Consider the following 19,413-nt stretch of genomic DNA (forward strand, 5'->3'; position numbering starts at 1 on the left):
GGTCCTCTAGCATGATACTACCTGATTTATGTAAGGTAACTGAATAATTGTCAAAACTGCTATAAATAAAAGTTTATATCAAGGTGCAGTATTCTCCTGAAACCCTTCACAGGCTCTTCTCATGTCATGGTAAGCAGGAGGTACACTTGAGCCTCTCAGTTTAAGTCCAAATTCTGATATTCACTTTGGTTTTTTGTTTTTTTTATCATTAGCTAATTTATTGGTTGATGATTTTGGAAAGGTACTCTCCTACTGTAACTCCTCGTTATAGATATGGAACAGTTGCAAGCCAATAAACACATCAGGAAATTACAGACAAATCAAAGCCATGCTTTCCTTGAGTAGTTAACCAAAAATTTAAAAATAATGAGGGCCAGACATCTGTGGAACGATCATTCATGTTTCTTTATATCAAAAGCATTTGGTAGTGACTGATTCAGATCTAATGGAAATTTCTTGGGTAGATATAACTCCTTTCCAAAGTTTTACTCTTCAGAGGAATAGTTTCTGGCAGTACTAAAGGTATCCTATATAAGGCTCTTTTTGGAATGTCCTCTACAGAGAAACTCTGGTAACACAACTGTATTGGTATTTCAAGTGAAACAAGCCAATTTTATTTTCCTCTTGTTTTTATTTCTGTGTCCATTTTTTGTTTGTTTTTGTATTATGTTTGCTTTATGGTTTTATACTGGGATATAGATTTTTATCTTATTTTGTTTTGTTTGTGGTTTTAATTTTTTGTAAGCAGTCTTAAGGATTTTTGAAGGACAAATTATAAATGGAATGAAAAAAAATCAATTTCCTCAGTGTTAGGATCTCAATCCAGATGGACTTCTTCTGTTCCAAAATTGCATTTTAAACTTTGAACAAAACAGAGAGCACTCTAATTATTGATTTCTCATTCTGTCATTTATTTCTGCTCTTATATTAAAGCCAAAGAAGCTATAACCAGCTCTTGTAGAATTGCCTGCAGTGGGGTTTTTTTTTACATTTGTAAAAAAATGTATCATTTTTAAAATTTTTAATAACTGACTCAAATCAATTATTAATATTTGTCTTGTATTAAAATTGACAGAGTTATAAGCAATTTCAGTTTGGGGTTTATATTTTCACAGAATGGAAAATAGTGCAGATTAAGATCAGTAGCAACAACTAAATGATGGATAGAGATAATTTCCTTCTTCCTTTTTTCTTTCTTTCCAACTATGCAGCTGCTACCTTTATGGAACACTGGAAGAGAAAACAGATGCGTCTGAATTACAAATGGGATCTTACTGGTTTTGAAGAAGAAGAAGTATGTTAATTCTTTTATATGCTGTTTCATTGGTTGTTACTTTAGCTAAGTGATCTTTAATTTTCAGCCAGTGACCCATTGGAGTGGAAAATCCTGCACATAACCATTTCTAAATTTGGGAAGGGTGTGTTAGTTTCAGTCTTGTTACCATGGAAGCCTGAAGCCTTGGCTGGAGAATGAAGGTTACACCTAGTAATGTGGGCATTAAAACATATATAGCTCAAGAATTATTCCCTTGATGTAGAAACTATAAAATGTGAACATACTCATAATTTGTTCAGTTTTAAAGATACAGTTGCCATGATTACAGAAGTTTACAATTAACAAATGTATTCTCTGTATGAGTTCAAAATTAAATATTGTTTCTGTCTAGCATATTGAGTGGAGACTGGAATTATTAACTTATATTTAAAAAGTGGAAATGGTTGTCTTATCTTTACATTTTAAAAATGTTTTATTTCCTAATTCTATTCGAAATTTAAGATTCCCAGGAAATAGTTTGTACACATTTGTGTTTACAATGCCATTTAAATTAAAAGAAGGTTAATCAGTCATTTAGTTTTAATTGTAAATCTGTATTTTACAAACCTGACAAATTTAAAATATCCTATCAGATGTCTAATTCTGTGTTAGTCAAATGTCAAATTCAGTATTCAACCAAATAAATGTCTTACTAACTATAAGTAGAAAGTATTCAACCAAATAAATGTCTTACTAACTGTAAGTAGAAAGCCCTGGATCTCTTTGATAGATTAGGTGGATTTTGCTCATATTCAATCTTAGGACTTTATAATATATTTATTAAACAGAACACTAAGAGTAGTACTGTTATAGGAAAAGAAGATAGAGTACAATGAACAGCCATTCTTTCTCTTGCAATAATTGTTCCACTTCCACGAATCTCCTACCCACATCAAGTTTATGTTTTCTAATTTTATTTTGAGACTACGTAGCCACAAGGAAAAAGGAAATTACCCACCTCTCAAGCTGTCAACAGAAAGTGCTTCTTCTATCAGAAGCTCTAAAACTGATGAATAGGTTTTGCTTATAAAAACCTAAAGATGATCAGTCCATTCAGTCTGTCTTCTTCTAATAGTATTTATGTATTTGATTTGTATCCCACCTTTTTACTTTATAGTAGCTCAAGGTGGCGAACATACATAATACTCCTTCCTCCTATTTCCCCCCCCCCACAACAACAACCCTATGAGGTGGATTGGGCTGAGAGAGAGTGATTGGCTCAAGGTCACTTTCATGCTGAAGGCGGGACTTGAATTCACAGTCTCCTCGTTTTTAGCCCAGCCTCTTAACTACTGCACCAAATTGGCTATAAGTATAACCATATAAGTTATAGCTAATTATATTGAATTAATATTTTTCAGTTTTAATGGATTAATCAGTTAATTTTGAATATTTTCATAAACACATACTGGAGAAAATTAAGCTGTTTTCATTTTTTAATGATGCACATGTGTGTGTCAGTGGAAGGGACCTCCCCCTTTTTCAGTAAGGATTATCATGTGTATTTTTAAAGTCATTTTACAAATATATATATAACTTTCTATGAAGAGTGTTGCTCAATTAATTAAAACATTATTTTTCTTGAGCGGAAATATATTAAATAATGCATATGTCTCATTACTATATTACATTTTACAACTGATTTCATTAAAAAAAAATCTTCAATAGCAATTAATTGTTCTACGTCTATGATTTCATTTGATCTTTGACCCAAAGCATTAACACAAATGACATGTTAAAGTTGAAATCTCAGTGCTAGGATGGTATCATAGACACCATAAGACAACTGTTCTTTTATTTTTGGTATCTTGTTGTTAGCTGTTGGAAGGATTAACTGTATCCTTGTAGTAGGAAATATCTTTCAGGATTATGTTCATTGTTCCCTGTAGTGATAGCAGTAACCTGAGACAACTGCTGATAATAGAATGTATTTTATTCTTCACTTAACGTATTCATCTTAATTCAGTCCTGTGATCAAAACACTTGAGTATGCACTCAAATCCTATTGAAGAAATGAATCTCTAATATATCAGAATAATGCCATATGGGGGTTATTTGAAATTGTTATTCCAATAATAATTATATAAGAGGACAATGCACCCCATGTGTTCAGTTGCTTGATACCAACAGAGTTCTGGACCATAATGTTATTCAGTCTTTCTGGATGTTGAGTAACTGTGTGTTTTCATGCTGATACTTCCATAAAATAAATACAACAGAAGACCAACCCATCCCACACCCCATGGATGTACCCCTATGTACCCCCTAATTCTTATGCAGTGCCCACATTCACACAAATAAAAATAATTGTATCAAGAATACAGTTTGCAACAGTGAAGTAATTTTAATTTTTATGTTTTTTGTGTTTTTTATGGTTTCCTGAAGGAGGCAGTCAAGGTTTGGCATTTTTGTTTTGTTTTTTTTGTTTTTTTATAATTTCTTGTAACTTTTTCTCTATCTGGTAGTGAAAGATGCATTTCGATCTCCTCTCATTTTCCCCCAGCATCTGTCTGTCTTCAGAATTTCCAGTGCAAATTATTCTTTCCTCTTTTATAATATTCTCAAATAGGGCTTTTTCATATCCATCTAGTCTCAGTCCAATGAACTTTTTAAAATAATCTCTAAATCTTTCACCTATTTCATTCTTTTCATTTCTGATTCTTTTCCACACATTTTCTCTGTATGTATGACTAAACTGAAATTACAAATTATTAATTTTAATTAACGGAACTGAAATTACCTTTTTTGTTAAGATCAAAGTCATATAGAGAGGAGAATCCCTTAATTGCACATTTAAACTCAGAACAACTTAGTGTCAACCCTTTGCCCCATATATGACATGCTGTCTGTTCAAATATGGCCTCTTTGCAATGCCCAGAAAGGCCCATTCAGGTTTAAAACAGATTACAAAATGAAGACTCCTTTCAGCTGATAGTTGATAACTTCATGAACATGTCCATGTAGTTGTCTTGGCAAATATATATATATATATATATATATATATATATATATATATATATATATATATATATATATATATATATATATATATAATGCATAATGCATTTATATATATATAAATAATGCAAACCAGCATATTGTGAATCTGAAGTCCTTTACTTCTATAGAAAATGGGTTCAAGGCTGTGACACTACCCAAATTAGTATGTCTTTTGGTGAAAGAACAACTTCAATCTAGCAGCATCTTCACCATTAAGGTAAAGAGAGCACATAGTCTTAAGCTACAATATTTTCAGACAGCTAGTGATAAAGGAAGACTTTTAAATTAAGTTATAGCAGAACTTTACTCAGATTTGTTGTAATAATTTGAAGTGATATCCAATAGGTCTCATAGTTCCCTGTACGTATGGCTTATTTACAGGATCACCCAAGAGCTGAGTATGAAGCAAAAGTATTAGAAAAATCTCTCAAGAAAGAATACAGAAATAAGGAGGTAAGATAAAAAATTCTGTTTGTTTTAAAAAATTATGTAATAAAAATTAAGTACAAAACATTTGTTTTAAAAATCATAGCAAAGAGTCTTCACATTTATATTATTCATTATAAGCAATTACTATTCTGATACTGTTACTGAATATAAAGAAATGAAATATCAAGAAAAAAGAAATGCAGTTAGCTTCAGAAGTGCTATGGAATAATACAGAGTACTCAGACATTTGTTCAAAGTCAGTGCAATTGTGAAAATACCAGGGACTAATTTTTTTAAACATATTAATTTTCACAATCACGCTGCCTTTGAATAAATGACTGACTGAATAATCTGTGTTACTCTAATTTTAGAGACATAATTTAGATTTTACTGTCAGAACGTAAAAACATTTAGAATTACCTACCGTAAAGAGCCCATCACTTGTGAAGGTTCTGGAGCAGCAACCCAATGATACAATGGGTATCTTCTTTGAATGAGGTGATCACAAAACTTTTAGATATTGAACTGAATTTCTTTTTATAGTACAGTAGCACAAAACACTGGGAAATTATTATTCTGAACCATGTTTCTAAAGTACTAAATGTAATCACATCTTGAAACAGACATAATGTTTCATCAGACCGAACCAATATACTCCAATATTTGTTCTTTTAGTAGTTTAACAGGTAACTGCAGCAATCTTCTTCAGTCTGACTCTTCTCCATATGAATGGACGTCAACTCCCAGATTTGTCAGGAATGGCCAGACTAGCTGAGGAATTGTGGAAACTGAAGTTGAGATCTCTCCACCTGGATATGTTCAGTTTTCAAAAAGCTAAATTAGAGGAAGCCTTCTATTCAGAATCATATTGGCTCTGATTAGGATCATATGAATTTATCTCTTTCAGTTTTTCAGGCACTAGTTTGTGGCATCCCATTCAGAGGTGGTATTCAGCAGGTTCAGACCAGTTCTGGAAAACCGGTAGTGGAAATTTCGAGTAGTTCGGAAAACCGGTAAATACCACCTCTGACTAGCCCCGCCCCATCTATTCTCTGCCTCCTGAGTCCCAGCTGATCTGGAGGAAATGGGGATTTTGCAGTAACCTTCCCCTGGAGTGGAGAGGGAATGGAGATTTTTACAATATCTTTCCTTGCCATGCTCACCAAGCCACGCCCACAAAACTGGTAGTAAAAAATTTTGAATACCATCACTGGTCCCATTCCTATGTCAGCTTGTGAACACTTCAAAAAAACACCCTCTAAATGAAAATGCATATTAATAATTGTGAATAAAGTGTAGGCACATAAGAATTGGAAAATTATATAACAACATTCAGAGAATGAAAAATCTGAAGGATTACAGTATAATAATCTGGTTCATTCATAGATTTGGAAAGTGTAAATTTGGTCAAATTTCTCCACCAGTTCTCATACCTATAGTACAGGTAATAATAATCATGATTATCCTGAATAGATTTGTCTATTTGTTCTGCAAATAGATTTGCTCTGTTGAAATCATCCTAGTTGAGAGTCATCATAATTACATTTTGTGATAGAATATTTTATAATTTGGCTCCTTAAGGATAAATGAAATAAAATGTTTTTCAATCTCCCACCATTTACTTTCACTTAGCAACTTTGAGTTCTAATAGTTTGAGACCAAATAGCCATTTTGTATCCATTTTTCTGTATAACATGCTTTTATATATTTCTGTTATTTTCTCCCTTACTGCTGTATAAGATATATCTAATGTTGAACCTTTTTCTCAGTTGCTCTGAGCTTTTAATTATTTTGTTTGTATTTGTCTGAATCTTTTTCAGTCCATAATATCCTTTTTAAAGTGTGCTAAGCGGAATTTCTATAAATTTTTATAAAGTACTGCAGTGTCAGCAGTTTTATTTTAGATTCGACTGCCTATATAAAAATCATGCCCAGAACTGATTTGGCTACTCTGTGAAGAATTGGAGGCATGAAAGAGCAATCAGTGAGGTCTACTACTAAGTAAATATAAGGAAGAACCCAGCACAACAAAGATAGGCCAGGGTAATTAAAGTCAATATTTTTAGACAAAAAAATGCTATCCAAATGCTCTAGTATAAATATAGAAAGTTGTGCTGTGTTATAAAAGGAAAGATCTTCTTCCAAATAAATAAACAGGAAGTAGAAAGTAATAGGAAAGCAACTGAGTTTGTGGGCTTCTCCAGATTACTTAGAATGAAATCCAAAAGGATATTTTCAAACGTAGTAAGGAGCAACAAACTGGTAAATACTAATAAATAATGAATGGACCACTTTGGAGTAAAAAAAAATTAACTACATGATTGACTGAGGGGGACTGGACTGATATAACTAATTAGATAATAGATGATAAAAACAACAGTGTGCAAAAATGTTGAAATAGTTCAATCTCAGAAATTTATATAGAAAGTCCTTTTCTAAAAAAGCCAGTATTGTTATTGGTTGGGTTATTCATATTAGAGTATGCTAAACTCAATGTATCTCAAAAAGGATAGCGGGCAGTAAGAGGAAATGGACTGATTTTCTGGATTTCTTTACATTTTGCTTTTCATTTACTTGTACTAAATAATTTGTTTCACCTGCAAATACAGTCATCTCATTGTTCATTGTTAACCCAGATCATTGGTGAAAAAATTAAATACCATTGAATTGTTTTTATGCCATCTAGCCCTTTTTTACTCTTAGCAACCAGGTAGATTTTCTCCATGACGATCTATCAGCTGTTTTACATAATAATGTAGATATAAAATGCTTACATGATATGTAACCACTATTGTTTTTAATTTGCCAGTTAATTGTGGTTATTTTTCTCAAGTTTTACTTTGAATTTTCTCTTTTATAGTGATTTATATTATGTCAGAAAATTTAACATCAGCACATAGGCATCTTTTATTTGTTTTTAAATTCTACCATATCCATATTCTATTTAGGGATTTATTTATTTACATATGTCAGTGCTTTGTAACAGCCATATTGGATTATCCTTTTCTGTTTCCTTCAAATGCCATCAGAAGGGCCAGCAATTGCCAGAAGAGGCAGCTAACAAATGGCGACAAAGAGTTAAGAGAGTCATGGCTGGGATGAAATTGGTACATTTCATTACCATTTGTGGAAACTTTCTGAATATCTATAAAACACAATTTTCTTTTATTTATTTTATAATATTCACATATATGGCTTTCCCCTTCTCCTGTCTTTATCACTCTTGTTGAGATGGGTTTTTGCCTTTGTTTGGAATGACACTGCATGGTTGATCTTTCATTCTAGTTGATGTGCAGCTTTTACAACACTGCACATGCCTTATGCTTGATGGGATTTCCTGGCTTCCTTTTTTTTTTTTTTTTTTTTTTGAGAGAGAGAGAGAGAGAATGAGAATGAGAGAAAGAAAGAACATGCATGTGATGTGCATGTAACATTAAGTGCTTATTTTTCTTATAGGAGCTTTATGGAGTTGTACATGATCATTTCCTAATCCTTAATTTTACATATAAAGTGGTCCTAAAGATGGTGTATATAGAACTAAATCGATCACCCAATGAACCATGAACATATTTATTTAGCAAATATATATAGCTGCCCATCTTATAAAAAAGGATCTGGGTGGCATGAAAACATAATAAAAATTAAAAACCATTATGAACAAACAGAATACTAATACTGTACACAGAACTGATTCCTACATATATACAACCACTTGGTTTTCAATTCTTTCCCCTCACTTTCATTAATTTAAGTTTACAACAGGATAATGGGATGAAGAAGAGAATCAAGAAGGTGCCTCTATTCCCTCCTTTATAACCCCATAAAAGTACAGAAGAGATCAGACAAAACTATGTGGCAGACAAATCCGGTTTAGAAAGCATGAAACCCACTATGCTATTCCTTCAAGCTTCATATCATTGGCATCTTTTCTTCTTTGTGACTTTTCAAATATAATTCCATATGTACATACCCATCATCCTATTTTATGTGGTTGCAGTCCATATTCTTTGGCCCATATGTCTTTTGAAAAATACATAATACAATATGTGCCATTTTTCATGCTTGCCAGACTCCGGTGTCCCTAAACTTTACTATCCTTGAGAGAACAGCTACTCTGTGTTCACATGGGAAAAGCAGAGGGGATGCTGCTAATTTACTTGCTTTCACTGTCATTCTATCATTCCTGTAAGTGATGACTTGGATATAAATTAAGCTTTCAGGAAATATTCTAATAATACTTTATTCTAAATGGAAAATTACATTGCATTTTTTAAAAAAAACAATCTAAACAATGTCTGAAGGAAAACTGGACCAGTTTCCAAAATTAGTTTGGGCTAAATATGTTTTGACAGCCCTTCCAGAGAACTGTTTTGAAGAAGCTGCCTGGCCTTAAAACTGCATCTGTCCCGCATAAAAAAAAACAAACCATGTGTTAGCAAATGTTCTCCTATCCCTTTTCCCTCCACTTGACCTTGCATTTCCCCCTACATGAAAGAGCTGGGAAAACTCCATAATTGATGATGGGTCTGCAAAATGAAAAAGAACGAATAAGAATCCCATTGCCCAAATTGTTAGTACTACATATAGCCTCAAATAGCCTCATCTACAAATTTGTTCTGTTTGAAGTAATTTGCAGACTGCCTGACTTAGCTGTAGCTTGATGAAAGCTTGTCAATTGACTGACACTCTTTTGTTTACTCTTTTTAGAATGTTTACCTCTGTTTATGTGTCTTTGCACTTTAATTGTGGTCTTGCCTATTCAAATTTTGATAACAAGCAAGAATCAAAAAGGCAACTTATTTAATTGCTATAATGAATTGCTTTGTTTTATGTCTTCGTTTGTGTGCTAGACTGAAAAAGAAAAACTGACATGGAAAGATCGTTTCCCAGCATACTTCACAAATTTTGTGAGCATTATTTTCATGGTAAGCATTATCTTGGAAACATTATTTTCATGGGCTAGTTTTCTTCTCAAAAATAGGGACACTTTTCTTAAAGGAGGGAACAAACCTTTCCTTTATCTGTCTTGTTGGAAGTGCAAATTTCATAATTTCCAGTACATTTGCATGGTGACAGTTTAGGGAGGGTTCCATTAAATGGTGCAAAAATTAATTAATTAATTGGCTTGTGTTTTTCAAATAACACATTTTAAAAGTTTTAGCTCTATAATGAATAATAACAAAGCTTGTAATTCTACTTGTATTTTCTTTCGCAGATACAGTATCTGTGCCCCTGTAATTATGCTATTTGAACACCATATTTTGCCAAACCTATTCTCTGAAGAGGAGTTTAGAGTCCACAAAAAAATTATCACATTACTGAAATTTCACAAGAATTTAAAACTGATTAAGGGGAGCAACATAAGACATTATATTGCTTTGTTGAATTGACATTACCTTGACAACAGTTACTGGGAAAATCATAAGTCAGATCATCCAACGGGTTTGCAAGAAGGTGATTACTAGAGACCAAAAAGACTTTATTAAAAATAGGTTATATCAGACTTTAAAAATTATACCACTTTAAAAAACACCCAAAATGACTATAGATCAGTAGACCAAGAGAATGCTGTGGATGTGGTGTACCCAGACTTAATGAGGCATTTGATAAAATCGGCCATAACCTCCTTCCTCATAAAATGGAATGATGTGGAATGGATGGTGCCATCATTATATGGATTTGCAGTTGGTTTCACAACTGTACCCAGTGCATGGTCTCTGTTCATTTTTATAAATGAGTTCAATAAAGGGAAAGAAGAGATGCTCAGCAAATTTGCAGATGACACAAGTCTGGGAGGATTGCTAACCCCTCAGAAGACAGGCTGAAAAGATAGGCTCAAGACTTAAACATTGGACTTTTTCTAACAAATATAGTTCCATGTCAAGAAACATAGGATTCTGCGTTTAGATAGGGAAAAAAAGATGTACATGTACAAGATAGGCTCAACAATAATACTTGGGAGAAAGAACTATGTGTCTTGGTATACCACAGATTGAACATCAGTCAGCAGCATGCTGCAGCTACCAAGAAAGCTAATGTAATATTGGATGCATCAACAAAAGTATAATGTGAAGATTACAAGAAGTGACAGTTCGACTTTATACTGCATTGGTATACCACACATATAATACTTCATTCAGTTTTGATCATCACAATGCAAGAAGGATACTGAGGAACTGGGAAAAGTGTAGTGAAGAGCAAATAAATTTGGTGAGGATCTGCAGTCTAACCATATAAACATCTAGATATGATTTAGTCTAAAGAACAGAAGGCTAAAGGGCACTTGATAGCTTTCCAATACTTCCAGTCCAAAACAGAAGGACTGTCACAGGAAGATGGTGTGGTTCTAAGAACCAATAGGTGGAAGCATAATCATGGGTGCTCTATCATTGAATCTTCTCAAATAAAGATTGGCAACCACTTGGCTGAGGTGATTTGAAAGTGAAGATTCCTCCCTTAGATAGAAAATTAAACTAGGAAGCCTCCAAGTTTTCTTACAACTTTATAAGTCTATGAATATAATTGCAGGGTTTTTACTAAATAGATAATAATGAACGAAGAGCATTCTGAATTCTGAAAAGCAGAATTCATAAGCAGAATCATTATTTTATGGCATTTTCTTTACTATTCTAACTATATTGTGTTTAACTTCAGAGCTGACATTTTTATTTAGTAGTATAGTACTATAGAAATGTTTAGTTTATCCATGTGGATTGTAACCATTTCCCTGTAAACCATATGGGAGCATGCAGCTTTTATAATATTATAATTGGCACAAGTAATTGAAACATTTCCATATGAACTACGTCAGGCCATAGTAATATTGTGAACCTAATCTTTCGATAACTGATTATGTCCTTTTCAGATCGGACTGACATTTGCTATTGTTTTTGGGGTTATTATATACCGAATCTCCACTGCAGCAGCTTTAGCAATCAGCTCCTCTCCAGGAGGCAGGTCAAATGTTAGAGTGACGGTCACAGCCACTGCAGTAATTATTAATCTGGTGGTGATAATAATCTTGGATGAAGTATATGGCTGCATAGCTAGATGGCTGACTCAGATCGGTAGGTACATATTCTCCCATTATTTGACTTAGAATTATGATTTCATTAAATGACCTGTCTAATGATTCAGCTTTGACTTTGCAAGCAAAATTACATAGGAACAAATCATGAGATAATAACATAAAAGGATTCTTGGCGGCAGTCACATCTTTCAGTAACTAATATTCGGTTTAATTTTAAGTGTGGAAATTATTTAAATTCATTTAGAGTCTTGTCACCTTGGTGAACCAATTTTTTTTAAAAAAAACCAAATAACATGATTTATCTTCATTTCCAGTCACTGCTTACTTTAAGAATATAAATCAAGAAGTAAAAAATGGAGGGGTCCAGACTTTCTTTCAATATGCATTTTTTTATTGAAAGGGAAAATAATCAAGCCAGATTGACATTATATATACCACATTGTAGGGACGACTGTAGTGTATCAGCTCTGATCACATTATTCTAGGTACCATATTTTTCGGACTTTAAGACACATCGGTGTATAAGATGCACCAAAATTTTGAAAAGGTAAGTAAGAAAAAAAAGGTTTTTGCCCTCCCCAGCCCCCAGGAGCACTCTGCAGGCCTCCCAAACCCTCTGCGCGCCCTGTTTTTTGCAAAAATGGGCCCTTTTTCCCCCCATTTTTGCAAAAAACAGGGCACGTAGAGAGTTTGGAAGGCCTGCAGAGTGTTCCTGGGGGCTAGGGGAGAGCAAAAACGCCCCCGTTTTTGCAAAAACACGCCCCCTTTTTCGTGAAAAATGGGGCACGCAGAGGGTTTGGGAGGCCTGCAGAGTGCTCCTGGGGGCTGGGGGAGGGAAAAAACGGGGGCGTTTTTGCCCTCCCCAGCCCCAGGAGCACTCTGCAGGCCTCCCAAACCCTCTGCGCATCCTGTTTTTGTGAAAAACTGGCCCATTTTTTGCAAAAATGGGACAAGCAGGGCAGGGCTTCAGGAGGCCAAAAATGGCTGTATTTGGTGTATAAGACGCACCAACATTTCCACCCTTTTTTAGGGGGGGAAAGTGCATTTTATACTCCAAAAAATACGGTAATTGCCAAGTGTAATCAGTTTCTAGTTCCACCTTTTTCTATGAAGACAAGACTCTATATTAACTGCCATAAATATCAGCCTGTGCAGTACTCATTGACTTGCAACTATTTGTTTAGCGACTGTTTGAAGTTACAATGGCACTGAAAAAGTGGCTTATGACCATTTTTTATACTTATGATCATTGCAGCATCCCCGTGATCACATGATCAAAATTCAGATGCTGAGCAACTAACATGTAATCATGACAGTTGCAATATCCCAGGGTCATGTGATCACCTACCTCCTGCAACCTTCTGACAGACAGAGTCCATGGGGAGGCCAGATTCAATTAACAATTGTGTTACTAACTTAACAACTGCAGGAATTTTGGCATTTCATCCGTTTGCATAAAATGTGGTCCTATGTCAAGGACTATCTGTATAATACTTAGTACTTTAGATTGATTTTCCAGTCACATTTGCATTAATCTCATTTTCCTCAGAGGTTCCAAAAACAGACAAAAGTTTTGAAGAACGACTTATCTTCAAGGCCTTCCTTCTGAAATTCGTTAATGCTTACACTCCCATTTTCTACGTTGCTTTCTTCAAAGGCCGGTAAGTTGCATAGATTAATTAATTGATTAGTATTTTATGCTGTTCCAGAGCTCTTATTCAAACAGGGACAGCTCTTTAGAAGGATTGTCACTTGAGTTTCCCAGACTACACCTACCTCCAAATATTAAAATCATAAAGTTTAACTGAATTAATTATGCTAGCATGGTAATTTCCCATTGTGTAATGTTGGTTATGTTTCTGTTAGGAGCACTTTTTCTATGCCCAACAGAAGCATGTTGGCATATCGGTGTACATTAAGAAGGGATATTGCTAAATACTAAGGCAAAATACACTTTCATTGGTTAAAATTTGAGTGTTTATTCAGATGTTCATGCTGTTTTAAGTTGTTACAGATAGAAGCATTTACAAAAGTAAATGGCAGTCAACAGCTTTACTGTTTAGAATCATCAAATTGAGGAATATTATTGAAAATACCACAAAGGGAAGTTTCCACAAGCAAAGAAAAGGTTGGGGGAAACAGTCTTATTGATACATTCCCTTGCATTGCTTCTCTTCTGAGGGCTCTTAGGTCAAAAGCAGTACTAAAGCAGTGTCAAGAACTACAATCAGATAGTGGAAATAGCAAATTCAGGCTTTTTAAAACTCTATTCAGAAATATTTAATCCAATAAATTAATTAATTGGATTTTCCTCATCATATCTTCTTTCCTTTAATGATGTTTAACACTAATAAACACAGCTCAAAGGCAAATTACTTCTTTGAAAATGTTCCTGATAACGTTTGTGTTGATGAAAGTGAATATATTCCTGGTAGCTAGATTTGCTTTTCTGTATTTTTTTTCTCTGAAACTAAATTAATCATCCATTGTACAATGTGTATCTGTGTAGAATGATTTTAGAGGCATGTAAAATATAGCAGGAAGTGTCTGAAAGTTTGTGTCTGTAACACAAATTCTAACCATTGTTTCCAAATTATCTAGATTTGTTGGACGCCCAGGAGATTATGTCTACATTTTTCATTCTTTTCGAATGGAAGAGGTAACTGTAGCTTATTTTATTCATGTGTCTAGAAAACAGCTATGAACATTCTGTTGGGGTATACGGATGTCCCCAGTCTTTTTATTTTGTTTTTCCCTTTCTTTTAGTGTGCTCCTGGTGGTTGCCTGATGGAATTGTGTATACAACTTAGCATTATAATGTTGGGCAAACAGCTGATTCAGAATAATCTTTTTGAAATTGGCATCCCGTAAGTAGTAAGGAATAAGAAAATATTACCTATCTTCTCAAAATGATTGCATATCATCTCTTGATAAATTAAATATATTTTTTCTTGTTTGATATCCATGTCGTGCAAGAAACTTTGGATACACCAAAGTTTAAAATAGTGTGCATTTGTTTTGTTACTTTATTATTTGTTTTGTTAGTTCAATACATTTTGTTTTTATCTGAAGGACTATTTTTTCTCTGCAAACAATTTATTTATAAATTATTTATTTGCAATAATTTAAATTCAGGATTCTTTTCCTTATCAGTAAACCTTGTAGTTTGCATTTCAACAGTGTTTTCCCAAAGTATTGTATATGTCACTTAATAAATAAGAATTATGAGTCTACAGTGGGGCCAACTTGGTAGATAAATAGAATAGTACAAAATACTCAAATTAATATAGTATATAGTATTAATATAATAGTACATAGAATAAAAGTCTTCATAGTTATTCAGTGGCCACATTTTTTAACAATTTGATCAGGATTGTAGAGGCTGGTAGAGATTATAATAGACCAGTAATTAAATCTTCATGTCCCTTTAGGAGATAGTAAAGAATTTTTTTCATTTATTTTGCCAGAATCTTTCAGACATTTGAATCTCTTATTTTCCCAATAAAACTAGAAAGCCTACTGGCCCTGTGAATTAACATAATTTGCTTTAAACAGAAAAGAACTTCAGGAAAACCTTTATAGCGGAGATGACATAAAAACAGTAATGGGGTGCATATGAAACTTTTGGGCATTTTCACAGGATTCTTTGGACACCATTTCAGATACTAGAGAATTCAAACTAGAAGACTGTCATTCAGCTACAAATAATTTGGGAATTTGCTTTATTTCCCAAAGAACGTCATAAAATATTGAAAATGGAAAACCAAATCTCTAAATGTTTTTATAAAACATATAAGACATCTAAAGCAATTTTACTTTTCCCCTTTCTTGTTAGGAAAATGAAAAAATTTATAAGGTACTTGAAGCTGAAACGACAAAGTCCTGTGGATTATGAAGAGCATTTGAAGAAAAAACAGCGTTATGAAGTAGACTATAATCTGGAACCTTTTGCAGGACTTACTCCAGAATACATGGAAATGAGTAAGACTTAAACCATTTAAAGTGGGGTTTCCTAGTGATTACTTGTTCTGCAGTGAACCAGAGTTTTATCCATTCAATGATTTATTATCCATTCAAAATGGATGTTCCAAACATGCTTTGCCTAGTCTAGGCAACTAGACTTTCTGGTTTTTCTTTGAAGACGTTTCGCTTCTCATCCAAGAAATTTCTTCAGCTCAGAATTTACATTCAAAATGGATTTATTTATCCAGCCTGACTGTTATTATATTTTCCAGTTTTCCAGTTCTTTCTTTTTTCAAATTCTTTTTTCATGCAGTTATGATTCAATAACAAAATATATATTATCCCTTTAAGTTTCTATTATTTGAAGTTTAATACATATAATTTCCAGAGGAGTAACTTTGATAAGAAAGTTCAGCCCTCATATACTTAATCCATTCCCGAGTGGATTATAGTAATGCTCTACAAGCAGCCTTTGAAAAGCATTCAGAAGTTTCAAGCACTGCAAAATGCAGCACCCTGGGCAATTATTTATGCCACTGGATTAGTGCATGTTACACCTGTGCTCTGAGAGCTGCATTGGCTGCCAGTTTGCTTCTGAGTTCAATTAAAAGCGCTGGTTATGACCTCTAAAGGCCTACATGAGGATATCCCAAAGGTGCTTTTTCAAGAGGCAACTGGATTGTTTGGTTTTTCTTTGAAGATGTTTCACTTCTCATCCAAGAAGCTTCTACAGCTCTGACTGGATAGTGGGAAGGAAAGGATTTATACTCCTTACAGACAGTTGGTCACTTGCATTCTTTTAGAGAATCATTGAGGCCACCTGGAGGTTTGTCTGTGTCATCAGGGTCATCTGACTGGTACAAATGGGTGTCGAGCCTTCTTGGAACTGTTGAAAGTACTGTGTTGTAGACTGGAGATAGATGATGTTATATTCCTCCCCATCTGTTGAGGGTGGGCTGTTCTTCTTGGATGAGAAGCAAAACGTCTTCAAAGAAAAGTCAGAAAGTTCAGTTGCCTCTTGAAAAAGCACCTTTGGGACAATCATGACTTGAATGACTGAGAATCTCCATAGACATCTACATGGGGATGGGTTATTTGAGGGACAGTTACATTTATCCATCTCATCAGGCCTGGCATAAGGAACATATTTTGGATCCCACTTGCTAAGGAGCTTCATCTGAGCAGAACTAGGAAGAGAACCATGACACCCAGTCTTTGGGACATCATCTCCCCTGCAGTGAGATTGACCCCAACCCTAATGGCCTTCTGAAAATTCGGTTTTGTCATGGAGCCTGGAGATTCCATGGGAATGTGGAGCCCGCCAAACAGTTGTATTGTGTATAAGATTTTGATTGAATCTCCCATGTTTTCTGTTTATGGCTTTTAATTGCTCTAATTGTTTTTAATGGTTTCATTGTTTTGATAATCTTTATTTTTGCTATTTTAAATATATGGGCTGTGAATTAAACAAAGTAAATAAATATATAAATAAATCAAGTTAATTTATTAAAGCAAAGACAACAAAGAATCTTGTAGCTCATTAAAAGTAAAAAAAAATGTACTAGGTTTCACCCTTTAATGGACTTAACATCAACTACATGAAATACATTCTTTTCTCTTGTGTTAGGAATATATGTAGATTCATAGTTTAGTGGATGTTTGGGTGGGAGAATTGTAAAAAGTGAAAGCAGCATGCAGTTAAATAAAAGAAATGTTGTCCAGAAATGCTCCCACACAATACATACATTTATATAAAATATCCAGTAGCAAATAGTATAACATATCAAACACTTAAGAAAATACATATAATTTATGCATAGTATGCATTCACTGATTTGTAGCGAGGTTGTGTTTTGGAAAGCAAATTCTACAAGAGTAAAATTGGTAATTGACAGTAGTTTCTTTTTAAATTTTCAGTAATCCAGTTTGGTTTTGTAACCCTGTTTGTTGCATCCTTCCCATTGGCTCCCTTGTTTGCATTGCTAAACAATATCATCGAGATACGTCTGGATGCAAAGAAATTTGTCACTGAGCTTAGGAGGCCAGTTGCAGTGAGAGCTAAAGATATAGGTAAGTTAGTAATTATTTATACAATATCTATATATAATTTATAAACATTGATTAGAAAACAGAAAATTGAGTCCCCTGGTTTGTGAAAGATAACCACTGAATACCAGCTAGTGTTCTTTATTTGTGGCAGTCTGACCTCAATAGCTAGGAAAGCTATTTTATTCTTCTCTTGATTTCTATCCTGCTTTTATTTTTTTACTAAAGGAATACAAGTAGTTATAGATATTTGAAATACCAGTGTAAATAGCATGAAAAATTGAACAAAACTTTTTCTCCTTAAGGGTTTCACTTCATATGCCAGCAGGCATAGAAAGAAGGGGCCATTTGACATTCTTAGGAAAAGCATTCTAAACTTTACTGTAACTACCAAAGAATCTGTGTTCCTTGGTTCTACACCCAGCCCCTTCAATAGGCTAAAGACTTACCGTAAATGAAAAGCACAAACATAGCTTGTATCAAATTCATCATTTACCAGTAGAACTGAATCATCCTTCGATGCATCCACTAACCAACTGTTAACTGTTCAAACAGTAAAAGATTCTCAAAAGGCAAAACTGGAATGCAGAAAAGAGATGGGGGAAAAAATGACAAGAAGTTCCATGTTACCCCATAGAATGGAATGTAGAATGTAGAAATGAGGGAATATAATCTAGAAATAAGTGAATTTACAAACTGAGTAGATATTAAAAGAAATATATATTTCGCTTTGAACTTTGAACTAAAGAAAGAATGAAAAAAAGTTAATACCATTGCTATTATTTATAATATCTAAATTATGTATTATATATGATATATTAGTGATCTATGCATTAACAGCCCAGATCCTAGGAAGCAATTACAGGTAGTCCTCAATTTACGACCACAATTGAGCCCAACATTTCTGTTGTTAGGCAAAACATTTGTTAATGGTTTTGAAACAGAAACTGGACATTCATCTCAGAGATGCTTTAGTAGTAGAACCTGCACTTAACAGTGGATTGAACTAAATCAAGAGTTTTCAGACTTTTTCAGGCTGTGGAAAAAAGATCCTGGAATCTCTGATCAAAGGACAAAATTATAAGAATAGAACACTGGCTGCATTTGAGTATAATTTTACTTTTGCCTCTACTCTCTCACAGAACCCCAACCTTAGGGGTTCTCTGGAACAGAGTCTGAAAACCCCTGGTCTAGATGACCTTGATAGTCCTTTCCAAATCTGTGATTCTATGATCAGAGTTTGCGATAATACTCTTGAACAGCTTGCTTGTCTTTTCCCAGGGATATGGTATAATATCCTCAGAGGGGTAGGAAAATTGGCTGTGATCATAAATGTAAGTATTTTTTTTCTGTAAATAATATATGAAGACAAAATTCTCATTCCTATTCAACTATTTTAAAGGTTTACTTCTCCTACTAAAGTAGGAAAGTGTGAATATACCTAGAAAAGCAGCCATAAAGATGGGCTGACATTTGGACTAACCTCAGCTCCATTTCCCAGATGGCTCTGCCTCCGTCTTTTATATTTTCCTCTCAGATGACTCCAGCTTCCTCCTTTGTCAAGAGGCCCATCTTTTCTATCCATTATCTCCTTTTCCTTTATCCGTTGACTTCATTTCCTATTTCCTGT

The 19,413-nt window shown here is 34.0% G+C and overlaps 1 protein-coding gene across 1 annotated transcript in view; it reads left to right on the forward strand.

The window, feature by feature from the left end:
• ANO1 (anoctamin 1) overlaps window positions 1–19,413 on the forward strand; it is a 120,335-nt gene that overhangs the window by 90,932 nt on the left and 9,990 nt on the right. The window contains exons 14-25 of the mRNA XM_070957565.1: window positions 1,212–1,294; window positions 3,701–3,712; window positions 4,697–4,768; window positions 7,774–7,851; window positions 9,595–9,669; window positions 11,610–11,811; window positions 13,324–13,435; window positions 14,376–14,433; window positions 14,541–14,641; window positions 15,610–15,755; window positions 17,655–17,807; window positions 19,065–19,117. Of these exons, the coding sequence (XP_070813666.1) occupies window positions 1,212–1,294; window positions 3,701–3,712; window positions 4,697–4,768; window positions 7,774–7,851; window positions 9,595–9,669; window positions 11,610–11,811; window positions 13,324–13,435; window positions 14,376–14,433; window positions 14,541–14,641; window positions 15,610–15,755; window positions 17,655–17,807; window positions 19,065–19,117 (1,145 nt within the window). The remainder of the gene's footprint in view (window positions 1–1,211; window positions 1,295–3,700; window positions 3,713–4,696; window positions 4,769–7,773; window positions 7,852–9,594; window positions 9,670–11,609; window positions 11,812–13,323; window positions 13,436–14,375; window positions 14,434–14,540; window positions 14,642–15,609; window positions 15,756–17,654; window positions 17,808–19,064; window positions 19,118–19,413) is intronic.

This window comes from Pituophis catenifer, unplaced genomic scaffold (assembly GCF_029215685.1).
Source record: "Pituophis catenifer annectens isolate HBS135680 unplaced genomic scaffold, rPitCat1.0.hap2 SCAF_1, whole genome shotgun sequence".
NCBI classification, from domain to species: domain Eukaryota; kingdom Metazoa; phylum Chordata; class Lepidosauria; order Squamata; family Colubridae; genus Pituophis; species Pituophis catenifer.